Genomic DNA, 22,645 nt, shown 5'->3' with positions numbered 1-22,645 from the left:
GTGTAAATGACGATCGGCGCACATCCCCCGCTTGGGATAGACTGGCATATAAGAAATGTATCTGTGCGAGTTCCGCAATATTCCAGGACATTAGGCATGTCGCTTCATGCAAGGACAATCGTTAAGTTTCGTAATTGTTTATAGGGCGTATCTGACTACGTCTTCCAATGAACTGATTGTATTACTTTCGTGCGCATTTTCTTTTCTTTATTACACACATGAATATAAATCCGAGCTAGTTGCGGGGAAATTGAAGGCCAGGATTTATGGCGGATTTGGGTTTGGTTAGATGGGGTCATTTTATTCCACCTCTAAGACTATTGAGACTCTCTTCTTGCAACGCTGCCGATGGACGGCTCTATTCAGAGGGGGTGATCTAGACCTTTCCGAATACACCCCGCATAATAGTCGCCGGAAGTCCGGGAATACCAGGGGCTTTAGTACATGGAGCAGAACGCACGTATTCACCACGTAAACACACGGTTGATATGGAGCTACTATTTGGTATATACTTCGATAGGTATCGATGCTCACTTCAATGCGGGACTCGACGGGGGATCCAATGTTGTATTGTATTCCAATGTTCAGTTGGAGGAGTAGTTCGATACTTATCCATGAAACAACTCGATGTTTAATCAAACGCTTAATTGAATGCTTAATTCAATAAGGAAAGCTTGGGTTGGCTCTGAGACGACGAAGCAAGAAGCCCTAATTTGAAGAGGTCATGTGATAAGACGTTGATCACGCGCCCACATGTAATATTCCGGTGGGCGGCCAATGATACCTACGTGAGCAAAAGCGTTTTGACAATTAACCGATATCTCGCGGGTACCCCGTCCGTGAATCCGTGATTAATAGGGCCAAGTCTTTCCGGTACTGCTTATTGACTTCTTCAGGTCAGCTGATGAATGTCAGATCTCGCCGGCAATCTCGATTCTCCGGGAACTCACTCAGAACAACCGGAATTTATTAACTTCAAGCTGCTTAGCAGACGCTGAGGGTCAGCGCTGCACGTGATCCTACCGCTCTGTAAGATGCCTATCGGCTGAGGCTTCCCATTTGTTGAACACACCAACCTGGAGCATCAATTAACAATTAAAACCAAGAAAAACCACTCCTCAGCCTGCCAAATCTAAGACCAAGTGCGTTAGAATCATGTCATCATTCATGTTGACGATTAGCTGTTTCGCGGATAGAGATTGTTGCATGAAAATTGTACTTACTGGGCCAACTATTCTTATATATGATGGTATGAAAGGTCCTCTGTCCAAGTAGTTCGTGCCTGAGAGCAATTCGGCAAACGCCCTCACAATCGCATAAAAGAATGGACTTAGCAATTTAGACAAATTATTCTTATGGTTTTCAGTATCCGCTGACTGCTTCTATCCTGCCCTCCACGCCACTAGTTCAGTAATGGGCAATTCCTGCTCAGATACGGGGAAAGAATGGAAAGTTCGAAGAATGTCGAGGCCTTCTCAAAATCACGACCTGTAAAGGGCTGATTGTCCAACAGTTTTGTCAACTATAATGACCGCGGAGGTGAGTTTTAGATCATGTACTTCAAGGTAAGTGGAGGTGATAAGGAAGAATACCGAATCCCCATTTTGATAAAAATATATGAGAATGTCAGTCGAGACACTAATGGTTCAACAGATACTATTTTTATTTTGCAACCGTCTTGTACCGGAGTCCACTCTCGGCTTTTGCTAGCATCGAAAAATTCTAATTTCGGCTCGAGATATTGCTGACGCCATGCAAGCGGCCCATAAGTTACAACATAGACTTTAATGTGCTGGCTCTGTATGTTGATGCGAGAAAGTACAGGCACCAGCAGAAGATGTTTTACTTATAGGCGCAGGGCTACAGGAGCACGCAGAAGCATTAAAAACAGACCAAGACTAAATCTGGGTAAACTTTGACTGAGTAGAAGGGTGTATTAGAGATAGAGGATGTGGAATTATATCTAGAGCTTCGTCCTCGCTTTTTCACGTCCAGCTTTCCCCCCAAATCCAAACAAATACGCGGCGACCTTGCGCATCTGGATCTCTTCTGCACCCTCCGTGATACGATACCGACGGAAATGTCGATAGATGTGCTCGAACGGGTAGTGACGTGAGTAACCATCACCACCATGAATCTATCAAGTCAGCTTCACCAACAATCAATCAAGATCAGAAACAAGGAGAAACAATACCTGAATAGCTCGATCAGCGGCCTGGCAACATAGTCGATTGGCCCAGAAATTGCACATGGCCACCTTATCACTCAGTTGCTTCTCGATCGCAATCCACGCCTTGTCCGTCGATTCAGCCACCACCCGATCCATGTCCCAGCTCGTCTTGAGAATCAACAGCCACAACATCTCCACCTGCGTCATGAGCTCCACCACCGGAAACTGCACCGCCTGGTGATCCGCCAACTTCTTCCCCTCGCCCCAGACCGTCCGAGTCCGTGCACGCTCAATCGCCCGCTCCAGACAGAATTTGGCCGCACCGCACGAGCTGGCCGCCTGTCGGATGCGATTCTCATGCACAAAGGTCTGCGCAATCGCCAACCCCTGGTCGACTACCCCCAGCACCGCCGAATCAGGCACCCACACCCCGTTCAGAGTCACTGTCGCGTGGTCCGTGGGCATGTTAAACGTCCACTCGTAGCTCGCGATCTCAATCCCTTCTGTCTCCCGCGGAACCAGGAATGCCGTGATGCCCTTCGCGGATCCATCCTCACCGGAGGTTCTCGCGAAGATGATCATATGCGTGCAGTGATGGGCGCCCGTCTGCCACTTCTTTGCGCCGTTGATTTGGAACCCGCCTTGGACGCGCGTCGCCCTGGTTGACATGAAGGTCGCGTCGCTGCCATGGTCGGGTTCGGTGAGACCGAACGTGGTACGGAATTCTCCGCGGAGTCGTGCGGGGATGAGAGTGCGTTTTTGGTCTGCCGTGCCGAAGTGGTGGAGCATGAGGACATCTGGGAAATTCCCGATGACGCTGTGCTCGTTCTGTAGGTCATTGGCGAGCCCTAGGCCGCCGCCGTACACCGGATTCGAGGCCATGTGGAAGCGTGTGGCCGACATCCATAGGTTCGTGTCCGGGTGACCTTGTCCCCCGTAGATCTTGGGGAGGGCAAAGCGAAAGAAGCCGGCTTCGTCGGCGAGATGGCGAGCTTTGCCTGGTTTTTTGTTAGCACCTTATTCTGGCTAAGGGTTGGTTGAGCTTGAGATAGGCATTGGTAGGATTGTTGAGGGTGGTGCACCTAGTAAGTCCTCCCATTCTTGAGAGGGAAGACCGCCCTTAGCCCAATCAGTTCGGGCATATTCGCGGCGATGATCGAAGAAACGGTTATTGTCTTCGGAATGTTGGAGAGGGAGGATGGTCGAGTGGATGAACTTGTCGAGGGAGTCAAGGTGAGCAAGTAAGGGGGGAGGCAGATCAAAATTCATGTTGGGACAAGGCTTTCTGATCTTCTTGTTAGTCTGTGTTGTCTTTATGTTGTAGCTCCAGGAGCTTTCGTAATCATACTGGTGAGTTATAACTCAACGTGTTGTGGTGGATATCCTTTTCTACCCCAGACTCCACTCCTCATGATGTGGATTCAACCCCGCAGCCCTACCTCGGTCTCGGATCGGCCGCTCGGCTTCTCCACCTGGTGTAAACCAAGCATATCAGCCTTTGGCATTGCTTCACGGTTGGGATTCTATGGTCGATTCGACATCATCTGCGTCTACGACTGCTACAACACATGTGCGTATAGACTTTCGAGTGAATTCTCGGTGTTACGGCACTGATAGCTGGACGGAAGGATGCTCCGGATATCAACAGAACCGCTCGTTGCTTCTTGAAGTGTCCAGCGAGCACCAACAGTGGTATTTACAGCTTCTTTTCTCGGATATAACTGTCACGCAGCTTCTTGACTGTTTCCCACATGATTTGTGCTCTTAAATCAAGGCTGTCCGCCCATTCTTTCGCGCCCGGACTTTTCGATTGGCCTGTCACGTATCTTGCTGCTATTCCTTGTGCGATGACACATCCGCGAAAATGAGCGAATGCAATACCCCAGTCCAGGTCTGGCCTAGCCTCGTATCCGGACTCTTGATACCACCTCAGAGACTCCTCAAGACTGGGAAGACCGGGGATAGAATGACTAGTTCCGTCACGGAGTGTCGGCGCACCTGGCCCCGATTCTTGGAAGATCGGAGACAGAAGGTGAACGATATCTGATAAAGGATGTCCGATGGTAGCCATCTCCCAGTCTAAGACACCAATTACCTTGGGCTCTGTTTTGTGAAATACGATATTATCAATCTTGAAGTCCCCGTGAACGATGCTAGAGCGATCCTTGGGCTGGTTGGTCTTGAAAAAGCGGGCAATTTCCTCCAGGTGTGGAAGGTCTCCAAGGGGGACATTCGTTTTGACATTCACTGCCTTTGATTGGCGTTTTGCTATCCCTATAAAGGTTCGGATTTGGCGATCATAGAAGTTATTATGCCTACCCAACTCCCCTAGGCCGACTGCGTTATAGTCGAGGGTATGCAGTTTGACTAAAGTTTTTACTGCATCCCTCCACCTATTGACCGTCAGCTGATGGGAGAAAATCTCCATAAACCTGAATGCTTACATTTCCTTACGATGCTCTGCAGTCACTCCCGGCATGTAAGGATCTGTGATAAACCGACCGTCTAAGAACTCCATAATGTAGAACGCGGTGCCGATTACCGTCGAATCTTCGCATAAAATATAGACTTTGGGTACTGGAACTTCGGTATTCTGCAGTGCATGTAGAATACGATATTCTCGCTCCACTTGATGCGCCGTTTTGGACATGATCTCGCCTGGTGGCTTCTTTCGAAGCACATATCGTCGGGATTTCGCATCGGTGATAAGGTATGTCGGATTGGACTGGCCAAATCCAAACTGCAGTGCGAGAACAAAAAAGGAGATTCAACTTCTGCGCACAATCGAGATTGACCGTATAGAATAGTTTGGGGATAGATGAGTTACCTGCTTGAGATCAAGTGGTCGCGATATTCCCAGGTTGTGTTGCCCAATATAGTTTTCTAGGGCAACTAGGTCAATGGGTTGTCTGACGGCGCCGGCCATGATGCTGGTCTCGGTGTGTATTACTCCCCCATAGATTTCAGACGCTCTGCAATGCGTATCAAGTTATATAAATCCTACCGTAGGAGGCCCTTAGCTAGAAAGCCGTAATGCAAACCCCACTTGCGCCCCCTCGGCTGGGCTGGCAGGAACCTCGGCTGGTTGACACCGTTCAACAGAAACGCGTTATTGGCACTATCTACCTAGAATTCTGACGTATAGGGGAAGAGAAAATAAAGATGTTAGTATTCCACCGATTGGATAGTGATTCGACTGGAAAACTGTGTAGGATGCGGCTCTACCTGTAAGCAGATTATCGATAATGCTAGATCTTTTATCCAGCAGCAGGATTCGGGCCCCAGGCACCCAAACCCCCGCTGTTTCCACGGATTAAATAATCACCCTTCCAACCCTACCGGCAATATCGGAGTTTCCCTCCACCAACTTGCCCCGCAGAGTGATTGGATTGTACCAACTGTGCCACGTAAGAACGTTTAATGAGCCTCAGCAAGATGCGAGATTGTAATGAGATGAGTACGGAGTTCGAGCTGACTTTGCCAAGCACCACTAACTGGATATTGAATCATCAGTGCCACGGACGAAGGTGTAAAATGCTTGCGAAACCTGGACCCACCGAAATCCGAGATCAATCAAAAGCTAGGAACCACAGAAGTCCGAGTCTGGAGAGTCTGGGGTCTTCTCGTGACGTTGTAGCTGAATTTCTGGTTGCTCTCAGAGACTGCCTTGGTGGAGAACAACAATAAAATAGTACTTTCTAGACCCGATCGAATCACTTCATCGGGTTAATGAAGAAATGATCGTCAGTCATAGCTGTGACGTTGAGCTTCATTCCCACTTCAACCAGACCTTCCGCTCTTGGTACACAGAGCATCCCAAAGGCTGGTTTAAATTTGAGCCCTGGATCAATTCGCCGATATTTCATATGTTGATTCCACGGTTGTCGTGGGTGCGTGTCGGCTGTATCAGGATCCACACTCGGTACATGGCATCGCAGACAGCGGCATACCACGTCTAGATCCAGTGGTCTTTCATAACTATTGGTTATTCGCAAAGTCTTCCACCGGTCCTCATCCCAGGGCGCGCTACCCCGAATAATAATATTTGGCCGAAAACGCTCGATATCAACCTCACTTTCTCCCGCTTGAACAAGGCGTTCGTTGAGCTCCCCCAAACTGGACATGGAAGCAACCTGAACTGGCATCATGTCAGCAAACTTAGTAGCCTCAGTACGCCCCAGGAACTCAGGAGCTCCGCAGCCACGCAGCACACGAGGTGTCGGACCCTTGTACACCAGGCGAACGTCCATATCTAGAAAGTCTGAAAATGGCTGGGTCAAAGAGGTATGGTATTCCCGAGCATCTGTTTCCTGACCCCAAATGCGGACGTTCGTTATTTCCGTGTTATCCTGAAGCCAGTCAGATGTTGGATGCGCGGGGATTTGGATTTTATGCTGTTTGGTAAAAATAGAAAGTTGATCCGTATCGGCGTCGAAAGCAGTTCGAAGAAGCGTCATGTTAGAATTTGTCCGGATAGTCAAAAATTCCCGGGTGTCCGCTGAGATAAACATCCAGTTGCGGTCCAAGTCTAGACCAGTTCGGAAGAGCTGAGCAGACTTGACTTCCAATCCACGACAAGACTTTACAGGGTAGACACGTAAACTGACAATCTCATTCTCGGGAGGCGAAGACGGATAGCTTGCTGCGGACTGACTATCAATCTTGGGGAGAAAACGAAGGAGGAATACAGTTGCCAGTCCAGCAGTGAATACAATATATGGCAGCATGTGAAAATCTAAGATATTTGTGGAGCCATGATAAAATGTTGCCCCCAGATCTGGAGCTTAGTGTTAGGTGTTAGGTGGAAGAACGAAAGTTAGAGCACCACCGTAAAGATGCAGTTAGGATGCAGAAGCAGCCGGCAGTAATATATAATATATCGTAGCCTGAACATGGAGTAACTCTGGCCCACCCCAGGTCGCTTGGAATGCTTTGTCATTTGCATCTCAATGCCAAGTTCGCCGACTACTGGATCCTAAGGCTCCACATTGGTAATCGCTCCTATAGAGCCTTCTCTAATACACTTATTGCCTATCGGATTTTATTAAAGTACTACTAGACAGCGAATAGTTACTACTTAGACTAGTATCTAAACTAGCCTGGATGTCCAAATACGGTCAAACACGCTATAGGAGATTGATTTTATGTCATGGAAGTCCGCTCATGCAACAAAGCGCCCCCTGGCACGGTTGAACGCAATGATCTCATGGTACAATCGGGTTGAGACAAACTGCCGAAGCTAAAAGGCCTAAACCAGGCCACCTAAGCCAAGAAACCCCGGGCCTTTTAGATGGCAACTCGCCACAGGTGACAGTAGTGATAAGAATTGCGCCCAACCTAATCTCTCTAGCCAGATACTCCACCTCAATATCTACAGGTCCTCCCAGATAGTCTGATTTGTCCATGCCATTACCTGAGTCCGACAGAAGATGCGGCGAAGTGGGCCCTAGAGTTGGCCTTGGGTCGGGTTCGTGTCTAAAGTCTAAGACTTGCTCCTGACCCTGCTCTCGCCTAGGTTCTTTATATAATAAATGGTGACCCAATATCCATATTATGGATAGATTCTAATTGCGTAGAGGATTTATATCGTTAAGTAATTTATTATGTTCCAATCCTACTCTATTCTTATATAGAATCCTAAACATCTCCTATCTGCCTAGTACTGTATATCTTGAACATGTTGGCCTACAGTACCCTGCAATGTACCGTTGAATAGATTGTACTGCACCGAACAAGCCCTTACAGGTATAACTACATGATCGATTCGCCTGCCTGCGTTCAGCCATACCACGTCGGACTCTACTCTGTGCTAATCATTCCTCTTCAGTGGCGTTGCCAATCGCTTCCAAGACAGTTGCCAGCCCATTATCTCCCGAAAACGGCATTACATCAACTTTGCAAACCGTATTGGGCTCGGGCAGAGTGCCGTCATTAAAGTACGCCATTATCGCCTTGATAGTACACACAGAGCCTTGCGAAGTTATCGTGTGCTAAGTACGCACCGTTAGAAAGCCCACGTTGGAATTAAGAGGTCGAACGGGGTGTTGAAACTTACTCCGTAACCTTCCTGTTCAAGCACGACGCTTCCCTCAAAACCCTCGCTCATCTTCTTGGCCGAGACAAGCGGCGTGATGGGGTCGTGCTGGGTGCTGACCAGAAGGACCGGGTTCTTAGTCTTGGCCTTGAAGTCGCCGGTGTACTGCTCCTTTGCCGGCATCCCCCAGCGCGCACACTGCAGAGCGCTAAAGTCGGCGAGGTCGCCTCCAATCTTGCTCAGCTCCGCCCGCGCCTCGACACCTGGGAGCGCATCCTCAAGAGTCTCTAGATGGTCCTGGTTATCGCTGCACTTGATCCCCTGGAGAGCTTCCGCGTCCGGGGTGGCCGGCAAGGGGGCCACGAGGTCGGGAAGAATACCCGTGATGTTTCCCGAAAACATCACGTCCAGCTTCTCAGCTAGTGCGGGCCACGTTGAGGGGAAGTAGAGGGCGTGGTAGATCGTCCCCTTGATGGCTGCGTAATCGACTATGTATCCTTGGCCCTCCACGGAAACGGGAATGGGCTTGGACTTCAGTGCCTCCATCGCCGCGTAAATATCTTCCTCAAGCTCTTCGGCAGTACGGTCTCCGGCGATAGGGCATATGTCCTTGTTATCGACGCACTGGGAGCAGAACCCGGAAAAGGCGCTGTCCGCATCCGCCACCTGGTCCACATTACTATACGAAAGCTATAGGTTAGCCGGAATGGCACGTACCCATCGCCTCGAGCGCAGGAACAAAGGACAACGTACATATGGTAGTACTCATGCGCGTCTATGACACCATCCAGGACAGCCTTGTCGATCTTATCCGGGAACATGGCAATGAGCGTCGATCCGAGGAGCGTTCCGTAAGACTGACCTAGATATATGCCATCAGTAAACAGTCTGTGGTTTAAATCCTTTGCATGCGCTTGCTACTTACCCCACCATCTCAGCTTGCCGTCTTCCTCAAGGGCGTCGACCACGTTCATTATGTCCCGAGCCGTGAACGCCGTTCCGATAAGGGTCCCCGTCTCGTTCTGCGTGTGAACGCACGCGTCTGCCTTGTTCTTCACCTCCGCCCAGACCTCTCCGAGGGAAGTGTCGGAGGCGTTTGTAGCAAAAGGGGCTCTCAAGTGAGATGCGATTCGTTCCTCTTCATCTTCATAGCAGGAGAATGGAAGTGTTTTGCCGGTTCCTCTGTCGTGCGTCGTTAGCCTTGTTGTAACTCTCCAGGATTCGACTTGTTTCACACTCACCGAGGTACCACATTCACGACGTCGTATGAGCCTCCGACAAATCTATCCCGTCTCGGTTAGCATTCTATGTGAGACAACGCCATGAGATATGTTACACATACACGCTCAAGACGGACCCCAGCAAGGACATCTCAGCGACACCGCTGGCTCCCGGGCCACCAAAGTTGAAGAACACGCTTCCCTTCGAGGGCTGGTTTGGCGCAGGAACCCTTAGGATCTCGAGGTCGAGCGTCTCCCCAGAGTCAGGTTCAGTGTAATCGAGAGGAACAGCCAGGCTACCGCATTCTAGTTCCGTTGTCCCGTTCACTCCGAGGTCACCGCAGGGTTCCCACTGGATCTCGCCGTAGCCCCGAGTGCCATGGGGCGATGCTCCTGAGGCCAGAGGCGCCGCGGCAGCGTAGGCCACAAGGCCAAGAAAATATGAAGAAATCAAAGTCGACATCGCTTTGGAAAACACAATTATAATAACAAAGCGAAAGGGATATTTGGCTAGAATGTATAGATAGTAGTGGAATCGGAAGTTGCTGCGCGGTCTTTAAATACCTACTTTAAAGCCAAGACTCCTTGGCACTCCGCCCCATCCTTGCTGAGGATCGGGCATCGAAACATCGTGCAGCACCTTGCTTTGCTGGCTGCGGGCGCGCCGAGCTTCCTTCTAAACAGCGATCTCGAGGCTGACGGTTTCTAGCTTTTTGATAGGTTGTCCCTCTTGCGTATATTACCGGATTTGGAGAAACCCAGCGCTCTCCAGGGCTGGCTCTTCGGGTCCACACATAATGGCTAATAGTGGTGGCATTGGCCCCGCCAATCCTTGCATTGGTACTTCTCCACGATCTCTCTTGTCTTGGCAACTTTCCTTCGTATATTACCCGATCTGTTTAGTCCTACTCAGAATGATGACGCGAGGGAAGATGCCGAGAGTACTCCGCCCCACTAAACGCTACCCTAATATACTAGTACCCTCCAACTCGATCTGCAACCTTATTGCTTCTTCCGCTCAGGAGCGTCGAAAATCCGATCAGAATAGATGCTACAGGAATCCTAGGCGCTGAATACCGCAGACTTGCTGCAATAAAGCTATAGTCCTGTGGTATAGGATCGATTTGAAATAAGGGGAACGCCAATGGGATGGACAACGTCTCCGCGCGAACCTTTATAGCCTGCACTGTTCATAGTTTCTTGAAATAGTGCCAAAGCGGCAAAGCCTCAGCAGTCTCGCTGGCGACGGTAGAACTAGGGTTGTTGATACAGGCCACACCGCAGGAGGAGGACTGAGAAGAGGCTATCGAGGAATGACTGAAACCATAGTTTGGTTGCGGCTTGACTGTAGACATAATGCCGTCCACCCATGGATCTGTGTCTCCGAACAGGACAACCCTATAATGGCTGGAGTCCATTCCTTGAGATATTGGATACTCAACAATACAATATTCTAACGTTTAAGTAGAAACGCAATATATTATTGACTCTACGGAATAATTTCAGTTTCTCGGGGGCCTCCGTCCTCCCTCACCGGGACTACTCGTATAATGATATGATTAGTACTCATGTACCCTTACCTGGATGGTAACCTTTGTCAGCCCTAACGAACTACTGCCACGCTAACCAAAATATGTAGGAGCCGCCTGCCTCATATTTCCGCAGCAGATGTCTATTATCTATCCTGAGGCTATAATGGACACATGGTAACTAGGAATTAGTTATGTATGAGTACGACGGAGGGTGTTTCTTTGGTTGAATTCGAGTCTTCGACCGACGAGCGTGGGGGTCGAAATCTGGCTGGCTCATGGCATTGGATTGTGTAGACTCATGGGTTTAAATCCCACAGCAGGCAGTGACCCTGGGTGGTGTCAGCTCATTGGAAAACCTCGCAGGTCCCTATCATACAATAATGAGGCGGACCTCGGAAGAGTGGCGCGCACGGCCGAGTGGACGCCATCCTAAAACACATAGTAAATGCGAAATACTACAACCTTCCACCTGCGAAATTGAGAGACATACATCCTTGGGTGCTATAAACTCGTGTTCTTTGGTATTCTGATGTTTTAACTACCAACCTAGCTGTTAACCTAATAGATGTTTATCCGTGGCAGTACGAATTAATAATATATATTTTAACTGACTGAAGTGGAGTGGAGTACTACAAAAGTATAAAATATAACTATCGTTCATATGCGGGTCCATCATAATATAGGTATATTACCCTGGTAATTAAGGATAATTAAAATCTCACAATCTAAGGCGGTCTTATTCTAATATCCGACCTTCTTGAATGATTGGGCTTGGATTGATGGAGATATCCAGGACATACCCATACATACAATATGGAGTTGGCACGGTGAGTCGCTTATCGATCACGTTATCTTTGGTTGGGACGAACTAATCGGGATCACGGGGTCCCCTCCCTCTTCGACCACCAACCGCAACATCATGAAGTTCGTTCTACCCTTTCCCTCCAATTCCACGGCATTAGCGTCAACATTTCTATTTCCATATCTCATTATGCAATGTCTGTTCCGCATGTTACACCGTCACATGATGACTACTGGCAAGCCAAACGGAGAAAGGTGCGCAAAGGCACCCACAGTTGCTGGGAATGTAAGCGGCGGAAGATGAAGTGTAGATTCGATCCGCGCATTGTTGGTGCCTCCTGCAACGGCTGTCGACGACGCGGCTCCAGGTGTATCAGCCAGGAGTTCCCCGAGGACCTTGCCTATGCTCTCATGGGCATTGGATCTAGCAGCCGTGATGGCACTCCCTTTGACGGCAGCACTCGCGCTGCCACGCCCAGTGAGCGGGCACATCATAATATTCTCACGCCTGGGACAACGCGCTTGGAGCCTTCACGATCCCATGAGTCTTCCGAGGTCCGTCTCCGTCTCTTCTAGTCCTCCCCCCCCCCCCCACTAAAGTATTGTATGATTGTTACTGACTGCTTTCCAGCATTATCTTACGACCACCAGGAATGATACCTCACCACGTAAATACGAGAGGTTGTCTCGGTTCTTACATGAATTACTCCCATCGCGAGACGATACGGAGAGGATCTGCAAAGCCAGTCGCCACTCTTCCATTCTCTCTCACGAATTATTGACTACGCCATACACGACCCTCTACCAGAACGGCCTCCAAACGCCCGACAGTTTACTCATGACCCCAGAACCCAACATGCATCCTGTGTTGATCGCCAGGCACATGCTCCAGCTTGCCCTCTTCCTCCAGCATCTTCCCCCGGGTCTTCCCAAGGAGATTAAAGGCCTGTCGGAACCACCTCGAGTCATCATGGAACGTGTAGCAGATGTTGCAATCTATCACGTCACGACCAACGAAGAACTTATCGGCAGCATAGAGAGCCTCGAGTGCATCATGCTCGAGAGTTTATACCAGGTGAATATTGGGAACCTTCGACGAGGCTGGATCGCGGGTCGGAGAGCCATCAGTGTCGCCCAGCTGATGGGCCTTCATCGATTGGATAACCAGACCCGACACAAGGCGCTCGACCCCAAGACAACTTATAGCCCACAGCTCATGTGGCTCCGTATCCTCATTTTAGACCACCATCTCTGCCTCCTCTTAGGTCTTCCCCAAGGCTGCACCAACCATAGTATGGCCTCCGAGGCCCACCTCGCCAACGACTGCCCCATGGGCCGTCTCGAGCGCCTGCACTGTATCATCATGTCCCGCGTTCTCGAACGCAACGCATCCAAGCGGAGCTGTCGCGACTACGCCACCACCCGCGCCATCGACCTGGAGCTCCAGAAAGCCGCGGGCAGCCTCCCGAGCAAGTGGTGGCTGGTCCCCAAACTCGACCTGGCCTCCACCGACTTGCAAGCCGGGTTCTGGAATATGCGCCGCCTGGTCGTGCAGATCTGTCACTACAACCTGCTCAACCAGTTGCATCTGCCGTATATGCTGCGTTCCTCGTCGGCGGAGAGCCAATCCGAGTATTCGCGGATCACGTGCGTCAATGCGTCGCGCGAGGTCCTCTCGCGCTACATCTCGCTCCGCAGCTTTAACCGCATCGCGTACAGCTGTCGCACCGTGGATTTCCTCGCCCTCATGGCGGCCATGGCACTCCTCCTCGCACATATGGATAGTCATCGCGACGGGGCGGAAAACCTGCTCGCGAACCAGTATTTGGGCGATCGCGGGATGATCGAGCAAGTGCAGGAAAACATGGACGAGATCAACCGGTTGAATTCGGATGAGCTGAGCGCGAAAAGTGCGGAGTTGTTGAAGGCGTTGTTGGCAATTGACATGGAAAAGGGAAATAGGAGCGTGAGTGTGGGGGAGGCGGGAGGCGAGGGGCTGCTGCAGCAGGACGGGATGGGCCTCGAGGAGGAGGGCGTGGTGCAGGTGCATATTCCGTATTTTGGGATTATTCGCATCGTCCGCGATGTGGCGACCAGAACCACGCATCGGGACGCTCTCACCACCATCACTAACTCCGAACCGTCTTTAACACCCCCCTTCCACGTCTCTGACACAGCCGCTTCCCATGAATTTACCACCCCTTTCGCGGACCACCACCATCAACAGCAGCCACAAGGCCAAAACACCTTCTCTGACCCCGGTCTTTCTCTGACCCCATCCCCGCTGGCTCAGGGCGGGTACCCCGAACTAGCCGCAGGCAGCGAGGACTGGGCGTTTCAGGGGGTGGATATGGCGTTTTTTGAGAGCATCATGAGGAATGCTGGGGGTGATATTTGAGCCCTGCGTTTGCAGCGGTTGGGTCCTTGCGACAGGGAAACCGGTCCCTATCCGTGTGAGGAAGTACGGGCACTTAGTATGTTTACGTGGATATTGGCGTAATGACACAGATTAAGCGATCAAGAAAGAAAACAATCAGGTGTATTACAAAAAAGAACTAAAAAGATTCCTAAGTCTGATGTTTCATATTGGAAATGACAGTGTTGGTTTTTATCCTTTCCAGAATCTCGCCCATAGTCCGCCATGTCTAGCAGCGCTAACCAATCACTTGATGTTTCCCATCGACTAGATCCGTCTTATTCTCCTCTGCAGCCTCTGTTTCCCGCTTCTTCCCATGGTCCGGCAGCTTCTTCAACGGAATAATCGGCGTCAAGAGGACCGAAAACGCCGCACACGCCAGCGAAAACGCAAATACGTCCTTAATGCCCACCATATATGCGGCGATCACCGCCGTCAGATCGTCCCCGCTGAACACCTTCTGGAGTTCCGAGGCGCCGGTGCCCAGAACCAGGGCAGAATCGAGGTGGGCTGCACTGGTGAGGACGGTCTGCAGCATCCGGTTGGCGAAGAGGGATTGCGCGATGGCGACAAAGTAGGCGCCGCTGAGGGTTTGGCACACTGGTGGTGGGTGTTTAGTATACATCAAGGTCCACATGCGCATGTTGTTTGCATAGGTAATACTTACTAACCATGATTCCAGTAGCACTGGAGACCTCTTCCAGCGCGGAGAAACCCTGCACAGCCGTCATGGGGACCTGATTGCAGATACCCACGCCAAAACCAAAGAGCACCTCGGCACCAATGTATATGGCTTGGGAGGAGTCGATATCCAGGATGTAGATCAGGGCCATACCAGCAGTCATGATGAGGGCACCGAGGAGTTCGAAGGGTTGTGTGTAGCGGGTCTTTCCAATGACACCACCGCTGACCACGGCTCCTAAGGCAAAAAAGGCGAGGAAAGGGAGGGTGTTGACACCGCTCTTGACGGCGGATTGCCCGTGGATGGACTGGAAGTAGATTGGGAGGTAGAACATGACTTGGTAGAGGGCGCCGTAGGAGCTAAAATGAGTGGTCCTTGGGTTAGTCATGGCTGGGAGATGTATCGCGAAGAATCAGAAGCAACCTTACACGAAACAGAATAGGGCATTACTCCATATTGTGCGCCGTTTCAAAATGCAAAAGGGGGCCATGGCACGTGGGCCCTGTCGCCATTCGGTCACGAAGAAACCAATGGTGAGGACAATCCAAACGACCAAGGTAGCGATTACAGAGCCATGATTCCATGCTTTGGTCTGCCCCCCCCATTGCAGGGCCAACGTCAAGCATACGAGAGAGACGAGGATCAAGCAGAAGCCCGGGAGATCAAGGGTGAGAATGATCTCCCTCCACGTGGCGGGAACAGGTTTGATATGCTCGGGGATGCGAAGGAATAACAATAACAGAACGATGATGGGGACCCCAACGGGCAGGTTGATCCAGAAACACCATCGCCAGGTAACTCCAGTCGTGAATGCACCCCCAATTACTGGTCCAAGAATGGTCGACACCATGAAGACCGCCATCCAAGCTCCGATGAGAAGCGGATGGTTCCTCGGCGGGGCCACGTAGTTGATGACGATGAGTGTGCCTCCGAGGACACCAGAGGCTCCCCAACCTTGAAAAGCACGACCAATGATGACTGACACGCTATTCGGAGCTGCAGCGGCTACAATACTGCCCACCAAAAAGATCCCGACCGCGCTGAGAAAAGTCCACTTCACCTTGACATACTTGAACAGCTTGCCCCAGAGTGGCGAGGCAGCGGCTGCGAGGACGAAAGTCGCGCTTCCATACCAGCCCACATCGTTGAGTCGGCGGAAATCGTTGGTGATGCCGGGAATTGCGGTTGCGATAATACCAATCTCCAGAGAGACGAGGATGGTGCTCACGAAGATAGTGAATATTATGAGACCTAGCCGGATGCCGGTCACATACTCGGGCTCGGGCTTGCCATTGTGCTCTTGGGTGCCGTTAGTGGGACTGTCCTTCCCTGTACAGGTCGAGCCTGACTGCTCGGCTTTGTTGCTGCTTTCCAGGTCCGAATCGTGTGTCATGATTCTTGGATGTCAGCCTGTCGACAGGATGAGAGGCGCTGTAACTTGTAGTCTTGGGTTCACAGAAAGACATGTTGCTGCCAGTCTCCATGACAAAGAACACATCTCGATGACAAACAAACACACCAGGGGGTTGAGGGACGGAGGTGTTACAATTGACACGGTCGACCGAGAGAACTAAAGATTTCGTCCGCCGTCTTGGCAGCCATGTAGAATTTCATCCGCCGCAGTGCTGACAAAAGCTGAATGACTAACTAAAAATGGACTAATTAACTAGCTAGTTAATTGTTAAGTTACTAAGTCAAGAATATTAATAATTACGCAGTGGAGCGAAGCCAAGCAAGCATTATATTCCTCCCTGCACCTTCGACCCTCCGCGTCGACGTTTCCTGACTGCATGACTGACACCTCGGCCAACATGTCTCATTCCGCCGCAGCTTCAGGGCGCTTTCTTCGTCTGACGTCCCTCTCTTTACAAACATTATTATTAATGAGTCGGAGCACTTACACATGTAATGGATTCCTTTCCGATTTCTTGTTCGGCTGGCCCCTGTCAAGACTGAGGGCTGTAAAGAGAGAGTGAGAGCTTCTCGGACATCAAGATACCTTCTGCACATACCGCGGTGGACGTCCCAATTGCCGTCGTGGGCTTAGCATGCCGTTTTCCCGGCGACGCGAGCTCCCCGTCCAAGTTCTGGGACATGCTAAAGAATGGCAAAGATGCCTACTCACCAACATCAACCCGATGGAACTCGGACGTTTTCTACCACCCAAGCGGCGACCAATCGAACACACTACCCGTGAAAGGGGGCACCTTCTGAAACAAAATTCTCACATGTTTGTTGCCGCCATTCTCAACATCACCGTTGCAGAAGCCGTCGCCCTAGATCCCAAACAGCGCATCGCTAAGGGAGTGACATAGGAAGCCTTTGAAAACGCTGGCATGTCTCTTCAACGGATTTCTGGCTCCCAGGCAGCCTGTTACATCGGAGCTAGTGTAAGCGACTATCGAGAAGCAATGGAGCGGGACTTCTTGCACAATCACAGATGGCCATCACGGGTGGTGTCAGTCTGATGCTTACTCGGGACCTCACTACAAATCTGAATAATTTGCAATTCCTCAACCCCAACGGCCGGCCGACGGCCTTTGATGAGAGTGCAAGTGGAGATGGCCATGGCGAAGGTTGCGGAATCATCCTCTTGAAACGGTTGGCAGATGGAATCTAAGATGGCGATGACATCCGTGCCATCATCCGTGCCACTGGTGGTAACTCAAATGGCTTTACACAGGGAGGTAACTATATTGAGAGAGATGTGCATTATACCCGAATACAACTCCCAGCTTTGGGGCTCTTCTCGGGTCGCCGACGGCCAGTTGACCAGCCGGTGAGACTAACTTGGGTATGTACAGGGTTATTCTATCTAGATAGTGGTGACACGCTGCCTTCGTGCGGCCTTGAAGTTTTTAGTTCCCTTCTCCTCGTTCCGTCTCTCCAGCTCAACCAAATAGCTCACATCGACAATTGTGTCTGAAAGTACGCGTACAGGCCTAGACGGCGTAGATTGGGAATACCAAAGGGGTCTGACAATAGCGGCGATCATAGCCGGCTGCTTCCCCTAGCCCGTCGCCTCACCCTACCGCTGGTGAGGTTAATCCGCTGCCGCAGGTGTCAGAGTCGCTGCTGTCCCTATTGCCGCGTAGTCGTGGGGCGCCAGATAGGCCAGGCGCTTTAGGTAAGTATATTCTGGTGCCATCAGCGCAGTAAAAGACTCGTGTGTCCGTGTGATGCTACCAATCAGGAGGGCCTTGTACTGAGGGACATTAAGCAGAATAAGCTTGTTCTTGACTGTGGCAGAGTACTCTGCTCGTAGCTCTGGGGCCGGGAACTATTATTCGATCAGCGACATTGTTACATATCAGGTCCAGCGTCTTGAGCGGGATATTGGATGTTGCTTTAATACTATATCGGCAACTAACAGAGAGTACATACAGATATCTACAGATATTCAGGATATGCCGCAGTCTAGTCTTTAGCATTTGTGTAACATTATTGTTTGTTTCGACAGCCAATAGAGCCGAGTTGGAAAAGAAAGAAAGTTCATAGACTATGCCTAGGTATTCTATTTAGCTCTCAGAAGTAGAGCACCTTCATTGTGCTGATCATTGATGTACAGGCTCTTTCAGCGTACTATGATCTATTTGGCCGCTCGGCGGTCCGCCTGCGGAGCGTTGTAGGCCAACGGGCTTCAAGAATTCAGATAAGCAGTTTGAGGGAGATCGACGATATTCGGGATTCTCAGAAGAAATGTATTGGGATTGAAATAGAACGAATCGCTTGAAGAGCTGGGTAATCGTTGCCTGAGGCAACCGCCGTTACAAGTGAGCAGTAATCTTAGCGGCCATGGCCCACCTTGCCTAAAGTCTTGTTCAACCACGTATGGATCGTCCTTGAAAGCTCCTGTCCAGCACCAGTTTGGCAATGAAAGCCAGCAACCCCCTTGAAAGTATGCAGAGTAGCCCAGTGGCCCAGCGCATCCGCCACCTGCTTAGGCTGTCCAACATAACTGCTCTCCAGCTCGGCATCACCGACAAACACCGGCATCCTGATTTTGTCAATGAAAGACTCTACGTTGTATTGCTTGATCTGAGTAAAGAAGTCCGAGGGCGAGTGCGTGTGGAATGCCCACATGCCTTGGTCGATGCCCCAGGCGGCGCCGGTGGGGAGCTTCCCGGCTTCCCGAGCAGAGAGGACGGCGTCGTCAAATTGCGTGTAGTTGCCCGCCTCGTAGATGTCGAGCATTTCAGATGATAGCTCCCTTGTGTATGCCGCGTAGTTGTCCCAGACGCCGTCAATAAAGACTGCTGCGGACAAACGGGGCTCGAAGGCTGCAGCACGGGCAGCCAGGTAGCCGCCGAAGGAGTTGCCGAGGAGGACAAGACGATTCGTGTCTACGACGTGCTTCTGCTCCGAGAGAACATAATCCACGACGGGTATGACGACTTTCTCCCAGTCGGGAATGAAACCAAGGTTCTGGTTCCGGCGCACACTTGGATGTCCTGGACCTTCGTAGGTGATACAATTCCATCCTCGAGCCAGGGCGGGCGCGACGAAGTTGTGGTAAGAGTCCTCCTGCGCAGCGTCGAAGCCGTTCCCGATGATCAATGTCGGCAGCTTGTCATGCTTGCTCTCCGAAGCAGAGTACCAAATAGCCTCAACGGTGAAGTTACCCTTTTTAGCCGGAATGCGAATGCGCTTGCCAGGAATCGGCAAAGCAGCTATCCCCTTGTTGAACGCCTCTGTCTGCTCGGCCCACAGGCTGTTGATGAGCGGATTGCTCCAGTTGCCGTGGAGGTAGGCATCAGCCCTGCGGAAGTACGACGCCGCAGAGAACCACGTGTCCCTGACATTGACAGGGTCGTAGGCATTTTCCGGGTCTTCCGCCTGTCCCTTAGTATCGTTGGCGAGCTTATAGAAGACCTCGCTGAAGGACGTCATGTTTCCGGCTTGGATTTCTTTGGCAGCGCCAAGAATGGGCCCGACGTCGCCTCCTCCAGTGATGGACTCGCCGAGAGGAGTCAGCAAGTCGAAGTTCATTGTTGAGTCATTGCTCAACAGCAGCATGGTGCTGTTAGCGGTGCTGTACGCCGCACTCGCTACACCGGAATGCAGCAGAGCGGCCAAAAGTGGGCCGGTGTAGGCGGAGGAAAGTAATTTCATGGCGAATTCCGAGCCAAAAGAAAGCTTGGAGGAAATTGTGATAGCTCTTTGTGACCTGTGAACTATTTGTTTTGTTTCTCATTGATTGCTCTCGTTTCTTGTCTTCTATCTCTTGAATCTCTTCTTCATATACTACCGTCTTTCTCTTATACCAGGCATCTAGAAGGGACATACTACGCAATTGGGCCCTTCCCAGGCTAAACCGCATCGAGTATGCATTTTGCGACGGGGCCCTCTCATTGGTCGTGCCCCCAACTTACTTCCGTAAGCCGGCTGTGCTGCATTAACGATACTGACTTGAGGTAGGGCGCCTTAAGATCGTGTGTGGAACTGTCAGAACCACTGTGGCAAAAGCGTCACCGCCCGTCATGGGTCCTATTGTATTTTGTATACTCCATACAGCTGGCAAAAATTTGTAGAAGCCTAGAAGGCAACGATATACGAACAGATCCACAGGAATCAGCACGATGCTTTCGCACCCTCCGTCTGTAGCCCCGAGCCATAGCAAACTTATTAACTTCACCCACCCATCGCAACCTGATCTCTCTTTTTGGCATCGTCGCTTGTCGCAATGGTCAACCACGGGCGCTCCGGAGGTTGCGTGACATGCAAGCAACGCCGCGTTAAATGTGACGAGGCGAAGCCCGACTGCCGAGCGTGCCAGCGCCTTAAGCTTCGCTGCGGAGGCTACAACAGGCCCAAGGATGCTAAATTAAAGTTCAAAGACCAGAACCACAGGTTCTGCACAAACATCAACCAAGATGTTAATTCTCACAGCCGGGAGATCGTGAGGGCCTTGACGTTGCGGCGGCTCCCTGAGCCTGACACCGCCGTGCAGTTCTATCTCGGCCATTACGCCAGCATGGGCCGCGATATGAAATCCACGCGCGGGTTTTTCGAACTGCTTCTTCCAGCCTATTTCTCGGAGCCGGAAGGATCGGCGCTCTCGCTCGCCGTGTCGGCGTTGGCTTCGGAGGTCTTGTCCATGTGGCGGCAGGATGCCAGCAGCTTTCGCTCACCACGAAACTCTTATTCCCGGGCGATCACACGCCTTCAGAATGCGCTACAGGATCCCATAGAACGTGGCAAGCCGGCAACTGTGTTGGCTGTGCTGACGCTCCAGATTTACGAGAATGCCTCTGCGATATATGATCTTCGCCGGGTCTCAAGCACGCACCACAATGGCGCAGCATCTTTGCTCTCATCTCTGGCCCCAAACAATATGGACAGGATGGTGCGCGCCTACCTACGAAAGTTTATGCTACATACCGAAGTTTCGACCGCGATACGTCAACAAAAGCCACTGGAGAGTATCGCATACTCATGGATTAGGAGCAAGGATACGATGGTTGTGCCAGAAAACCCCAGCTCAGCACTCGATGCCATTGGGGCGTCCGTTGCCGAATTACAGGCCAGCTATATGCAGTTTGTGACACAGGGTGGCTCCAGGACGTCGTTGACCTGCGTTGTGAAGGAGTGGATAGCCAATGCAAAGAGAGTTGATGCACAGCTTCTGGCGTGGGCGGAGAACGTACCGGATTACTGGAGGCCGGTAAGGCTGATAAGTGGTCGGGATATCGATTCGTCCATACCCACCTACCAGTCTATCTGTGAGGTGTACCCGTCCTGCCAAATTGCCAGTATTTGGAATCTCTGGCGCTTCCAACGCCTCCTGCTGGCCAAGATCACACTCGGCTCCCTCAATGTATCCTCAGATCTAGGTCGCTTGGGTTTCGCATACGGCCAGTCCTTCGGTGACCCCACAGATTTCGTCAACTCCCAACAAAGACTCCAAGAAGTGGTCGACAGCGTGTGCTACAGCATACCCTTCTACCTTGGCAACCGAACCAGCCGGTCCAGTCTCACAGATTTTACTGACCCAACGATTTTGCTTCCCAGCCATGATTTATTAACAGACGGGACACGACTGGACAGGGATCGTCTCGACGCGGGCATATCGAGAGACGACCACAGGCGGCATGTCATTGCGCAGGGGCCATGGCGCGCCATGCATCCGCTGAGCCGTTTGTTGACGCTCTGCTCGGAAGATCACAGCAAGATGATAACGAGCCTTCTGAGGCCTGGACAGCGGGAGTGGATCTGCAACCAGTTCCTGCGTGTTGCCACATTACTGTATCTTCCTTCGGAGTCGGGCAATGACATGGAGAGATCAGAATCAATGGGAGGGTCTGCCGATGCCCAGGCGGAATATCTGGCCAAGGAGATTAGGAAGGGTGCAATGCTTATGACGGGGCCGTAAAGCTTGGAATTTGATTGAGCGAGATCCAGTATTGGCCACTCACTGGACCGTACTCCTCGTGAGATAAGGTTATATCATGGGACCTAGGCATAACAGTACCAATCGAGTCTATACTTGATCCGCTAATACTACTATACAGGGTGCTAAAGATTCGATATGTCCAGTTAATGAAAGTCAGAGATTTAGGATAGACAATTGACAGACTTCCCCCGGTCGCAAGATCCCAGAATTCACGCTTCTTGAGTAAGTTTAGCCACTCACTATCGCCTCCTCTGAGCCGTACAACCTCGGCAATGGGTTAAATCTGACCGTACCGCTCTCAGATGGCAGGTACCAAGGTACAGAAGAGGGGTCCCTAGGTACAGCCCGTCCCTCGAATACTATCGTCTCCCATTGTCATATCCAACCCCATACAATG

General features: G+C 51.1%; 9 protein-coding genes across 9 annotated transcripts; 3 read left to right on the top strand and 6 right to left on the bottom strand.

Annotated features, from left to right (window-relative positions):
* Positions 1-1,963: 1,963 nt before the first annotated feature.
* BDV27DRAFT_171637 (acyl-CoA dehydrogenase family protein) lies at positions 1,964-3,439 on the bottom strand (the record flags this gene model as incomplete). Its single annotated transcript, XM_032075647.1, has 3 exons — positions 1,964-2,137; positions 2,195-3,168; positions 3,253-3,439. The coding sequence occupies 3 exons, from the start codon at positions 3,437-3,439 to the stop codon at positions 1,964-1,966; spliced, it is 1,335 nt and encodes a 444-aa protein (XP_031932986.1).
* A 427-nt stretch (positions 3,440-3,866) lies between these two features.
* Positions 3,867-5,096, bottom strand: BDV27DRAFT_140815 (phosphotransferase family protein; the record flags this gene model as incomplete). The annotated part of the gene is made up of 3 exons (XM_032069728.1): positions 3,867-4,563; positions 4,615-4,910; positions 4,998-5,096. The coding sequence occupies 3 exons, from the start codon at positions 5,094-5,096 to the stop codon at positions 3,867-3,869; spliced, it is 1,092 nt and encodes a 363-aa protein (XP_031932985.1).
* A 787-nt stretch (positions 5,097-5,883) lies between these two features.
* On the bottom strand, positions 5,884-6,897 carry BDV27DRAFT_140814 (MOSC domain-containing protein; the record flags this gene model as incomplete). The annotated part of the gene is made up of 2 exons (XM_032069727.1): positions 5,884-6,786; positions 6,859-6,897. The coding sequence occupies 2 exons, from the start codon at positions 6,895-6,897 to the stop codon at positions 5,884-5,886; spliced, it is 942 nt and encodes a 313-aa protein (XP_031932984.1).
* A 918-nt stretch (positions 6,898-7,815) lies between these two features.
* On the bottom strand, positions 7,816-9,887 carry BDV27DRAFT_171629 (alpha/beta hydrolase; the record flags this gene model as incomplete). The annotated part of the gene is made up of 6 exons (XM_032075646.1): positions 7,816-8,160; positions 8,226-8,883; positions 8,958-9,066; positions 9,130-9,386; positions 9,446-9,487; positions 9,547-9,887. 6 exons carry the CDS (start codon positions 9,885-9,887, stop codon positions 7,984-7,986), a joined length of 1,584 nt encoding a protein of 527 aa, XP_031932983.1. The 3' UTR covers positions 7,816-7,983.
* A 2,012-nt stretch (positions 9,888-11,899) lies between these two features.
* BDV27DRAFT_104398 (uncharacterized protein) lies at positions 11,900-14,244 on the top strand. Its single transcript, XM_032064346.1, has 2 exons — positions 11,900-12,312; positions 12,389-14,244. Exons 1-2 carry the CDS (start codon positions 11,953-11,955, stop codon positions 14,153-14,155), a joined length of 2,127 nt encoding a protein of 708 aa, XP_031932982.1. The 5' UTR covers positions 11,900-11,952; the 3' UTR covers positions 14,156-14,244.
* A 167-nt stretch (positions 14,245-14,411) lies between these two features.
* Positions 14,412-16,248, bottom strand: BDV27DRAFT_152558 (MDR family MFS transporter; the record flags this gene model as incomplete). Its single annotated transcript, XM_032071583.1, has 3 exons — positions 14,412-14,773; positions 14,841-15,214; positions 15,284-16,248. 3 exons carry the CDS (start codon positions 16,246-16,248, stop codon positions 14,412-14,414), a joined length of 1,701 nt encoding a protein of 566 aa, XP_031932981.1.
* Positions 16,249-16,903: 655 nt separating this feature from the next.
* On the top strand, positions 16,904-17,475 carry BDV27DRAFT_152557 (uncharacterized protein; the record flags this gene model as incomplete). The annotated part of the gene is made up of 3 exons (XM_032071582.1): positions 16,904-17,113; positions 17,171-17,245; positions 17,296-17,475. The coding sequence occupies 3 exons, from the start codon at positions 16,904-16,906 to the stop codon at positions 17,473-17,475; spliced, it is 465 nt and encodes a 154-aa protein (XP_031932980.1).
* A 1,045-nt stretch (positions 17,476-18,520) lies between these two features.
* BDV27DRAFT_171627 (alpha/beta hydrolase family protein) lies at positions 18,521-19,967 on the bottom strand (the record flags this gene model as incomplete). Its single annotated transcript, XM_032075645.1, has 1 exon — positions 18,521-19,967. One exon carries the CDS (start codon positions 19,965-19,967, stop codon positions 18,642-18,644), a length of 1,326 nt encoding a protein of 441 aa, XP_031932979.1. The 3' UTR covers positions 18,521-18,641.
* A 463-nt stretch (positions 19,968-20,430) lies between these two features.
* Positions 20,431-22,436, top strand: BDV27DRAFT_120088 (Zn(II)2Cys6 transcription factor domain-containing protein). The gene has a single exon (XM_032065022.1). The coding sequence runs from the start codon at positions 20,539-20,541 to the stop codon at positions 22,225-22,227; it is 1,689 nt and encodes a 562-aa protein (XP_031932978.1). The 5' UTR covers positions 20,431-20,538; the 3' UTR covers positions 22,228-22,436.
* Positions 22,437-22,645: the final 209 nt, after the last annotated feature.

The sequence above is a fragment of the Aspergillus caelatus genome (genome assembly GCF_009193585.1).
Source record: "Aspergillus caelatus strain CBS 763.97 unplaced genomic scaffold BDV27scaffold_7, whole genome shotgun sequence".
Classification (NCBI taxonomy): domain Eukaryota; kingdom Fungi; phylum Ascomycota; class Eurotiomycetes; order Eurotiales; family Aspergillaceae; genus Aspergillus; species Aspergillus caelatus.
Note: the sequence above shows the minus strand (reverse complement) of the source record. Positions and strands in the feature narration are given on the sequence as shown.

Excerpts from the sequence above, each read along its gene's own strand:
- BDV27DRAFT_104398 (XM_032064346.1), top strand. The coding sequence starts at position 11,953 with ATGTCTGTTCCGCATGTTACACCGTCACATGATGACTACTGGCAAGCC. Across the intron at positions 12,313-12,388 it reads GATCCCATGAGTCTTCCGAG|CATTATCTTACGACCACCAG; the intron begins GTCCGTCTCCGT and ends ACTGCTTTCCAG.
- BDV27DRAFT_120088 (XM_032065022.1), top strand. The coding sequence starts at position 20,539 with ATGGTCAACCACGGGCGCTCCGGAGGTTGCGTGACATGCAAGCAACGC.